We start from the raw sequence: 2,715 nt of genomic DNA on the forward strand, positions 1-2,715 counted from the left end.
TTGTTGTCTCCTTGGTGTCTCCTTAGTGTCTCCTTATTGTCTTCTGAGTGTTTCTTTGTTGTCTCCTTGGTGTCTCCTTAGTGTCTCCTTATTGTCTTCTGAGTGTTTCTTTGTTGTCTCCTTGGTGTCTCCTTAGTGTCTCCTTATTGTCTTCTGAGTGTTTCCTTATTGTCTCCTTGGTGTCTCCTCGGTGTCTCCTTATTGTCTCCTTGGTGTCTCCTTGGTGTCTCCTTGGTGTCTCCTTGGTGTCTTCTGAGTGTTTCCTTGTTGTCTCCTTGGTGTCTCCTTAGTGTCTTCTGAGTGTTTCCTTGTTGTCTCCTTGGTGTCTTCTGAGTGTTTCTTTGTTGTCTCCTTGGTGTCTCCTTATTGTCTTCTGAGTGTTTCTTTGGTGTCTCCTTATTGTCTTCTGAGTGTCTCCTTGGTGTCTCCTTGGTGTCTTCTGAGTGTTTCCTTGGTGTTTCCTTGGTGTTTCCTTGGTGTCTCCTTGGTGTCTCCTTGGTGTCTCCTTATTGTCTCCTTGTTGTCTCCTTGGTGTCTCGTTATTGTCTTCTGAGTGTCTCCTTATTGTCTCCTTATTGTCTCCTTATTGTCTCCTTATTGTCTCCTTGGTGTCTCCTTGGTGTCTCCTTATTGTCTCCTCGGTGTCTCCTCGGTGTCTCCTTGTTGTGTCCTCGTTGTGTCCTCGTTGTGTCGTTCATGTTTACCTGTCACCAGCCTCTCACCCACCTGTCTGCCCCTCCCACAGCTCCGCCCACCAACACCTCCATCTCAGTGAGTCCAGGTGAGGAGGTGGTGGAGGGTCAGCAGGTGACGGTTACCTGCCGCTCAGACGGAGCTCCGCCCGCCACGCTGGTGCTGAGGAGGGAGGGGGCGGAGCTTCAGAGGGCCGCCTCCTCCTCGCTCTCCTTCAGCCTCTCCTCCGCCCTGCTGGAAGACTCCGCCCACTACCAGTGCGAAGCGTCCAACCAGTACGGGTCCCAGAGGGTCAACAGCTCCATCACCGTCAGAGGTGCCGATCTTCAGTTTCACTTTCAGTGTCAGTTCAGTTTTTATCTGCAGCTCCCTGAGAGATTAAAGAGCCGAGAGTTTCCGTCTCCTGTCTCTGCTCACGTTTCTTAAAACCAGTACTTCAGTGAAGTGGGACCCTTCTCTCCTTCCTAACACGCTAATGTTCAAACGTTAGACTGAAGGTGTCTCTGCTCAGCGACTCCTGAACTTTTCCCTCCTCATGAAAGTCCGTCAGCAGTAGTAGCCTGTGAGACGCTGACCCGGGTCTGAACAGCCGGCACAGAGACAAATAAACGAGCCTGTTAATATAAATCAGGATGAACGGATGAATATTTCAGTCTGTAAACGGTTCTGTTGTTCTGCCAGGTCACCCTCTGCAGGTGGAGGTGAGTCCTCCGGTCTCAGCAGCAGAGCGGGGTTCAGGTCTGGTCCTGACCTGCAGAGCCTCCGGGTGTCTCCAACCCCCCTCCCTCACCTGGACTACAGCCCGGGACCGGACCGTCCTCCAGAGGACGCAGCAGCAGGACGGACTGTCCCGGCTCCACCTGCAGGACCTGGACCTCCAGGATCAGGGAGGATACAGCTGCGAGGCCGAGTGCGACTCCGTCATCAGGACCGGAAACAGCCAGGTCCACGTCCACTGTGAGTCCACTGAGACATTATTAACCCCCCTCCCTTTGGTACGGTGGCCCAGAGAGGACAACATCAGAATAATGAGACCAGGTGAAACTGTGTTCTGTTCCACTGGAACCAGAACCCCATAGTTCATCCTGAGTTTACTGAACTCATCAGCTGTTTCAGTACCAGAACCAGAGTCCACCATACCAGAGGTTCTGTAGTGGGTACCAGTAAAACGGGCTCAACTAACACTGTGAGAGAGAGGACGTCACAAAGTACCACCTGCACTCTGATTATTTAATTATTAAGTGAATTCATTCACTTTCTTAACTTTACAGTCTCTCGGTGTGAAATGTGTCTCCGTCTGAGAGACGGACGTATTGACCTTCTCAGACTCAGTGACAGCAGCGTTGGACAGATGTTCAGCTCTTAGAGCTGCAAACTGTATCGCCATCTTCAATTCAATTTTATTTATAGAGCGCCAAATCACAACAACAGTTATCTCACAGCGCTTTTCATAAAAGAGCAGGTCTAGACCGTACTCTATGATGCTATTTACAAGAGCAGCACTAGGAGACAGAGGCAAGGAAAAACTTCCTTTAAGAGGCAGAAACCTCGAGCAGAACCATGACTCAGGGTGGGCGGCCATCTGCCTCCACCGGTTGGGGTGAGGGTGAGGGTGAGAGAGAGAAAGAGAGAGAGAGAGTCATAAAGAGGGAGTGGGAAGGAGGGTTAGGAGGGAGGCAGCCTACACAATATACACACAGAGGTACAGACAGTAAAGGTGATGTTGCTATAGACTAAATGAAAAATGGTACAGATATTTATAGTAGTGTTAATGATAACAATCGTAATGTTAATGATTATAATAACAATAATAACAATAAGACTAGCAACAATAGTCGTTGCAGCAGAGGGTGTCGAGCAGGAACACGGGGGCAGCAGGTGACCCGCAACCACAGATCCAGACTCCACAGCTCCAGAGCCAGAAACACCTGCAGGAAGTGATAGGAGGAGAGAGGAGAGGGACGAGAAAGCACAAGACTACCAGAAAGGGGAGAAGTTGTGTTAGTAACATGCAATAATGGG

General features: G+C 50.1%; 1 protein-coding gene across 1 annotated transcript in view; it reads left to right on the forward strand.

Annotated features, from left to right (window-relative positions):
• The window catches only part of vcam1b (vascular cell adhesion molecule 1b), a 16,358-nt gene that overhangs the window by 5,889 nt on the left and 7,754 nt on the right, over positions 1–2,715 (forward strand). Inside the window, exons 5-6 of the mRNA XM_046030548.1 lie at positions 746–1,009; positions 1,375–1,650. Of these exons, the coding sequence (XP_045886504.1) occupies positions 746–1,009; positions 1,375–1,650 (540 nt within the window). The remainder of the gene's footprint in view (positions 1–745; positions 1,010–1,374; positions 1,651–2,715) is intronic.

Source organism: Micropterus dolomieu, linkage group LG19 (assembly GCF_021292245.1).
Source record: "Micropterus dolomieu isolate WLL.071019.BEF.003 ecotype Adirondacks linkage group LG19, ASM2129224v1, whole genome shotgun sequence".
NCBI classification, from domain to species: Eukaryota; Metazoa; Chordata; class Actinopteri; order Centrarchiformes; family Centrarchidae; genus Micropterus; species Micropterus dolomieu.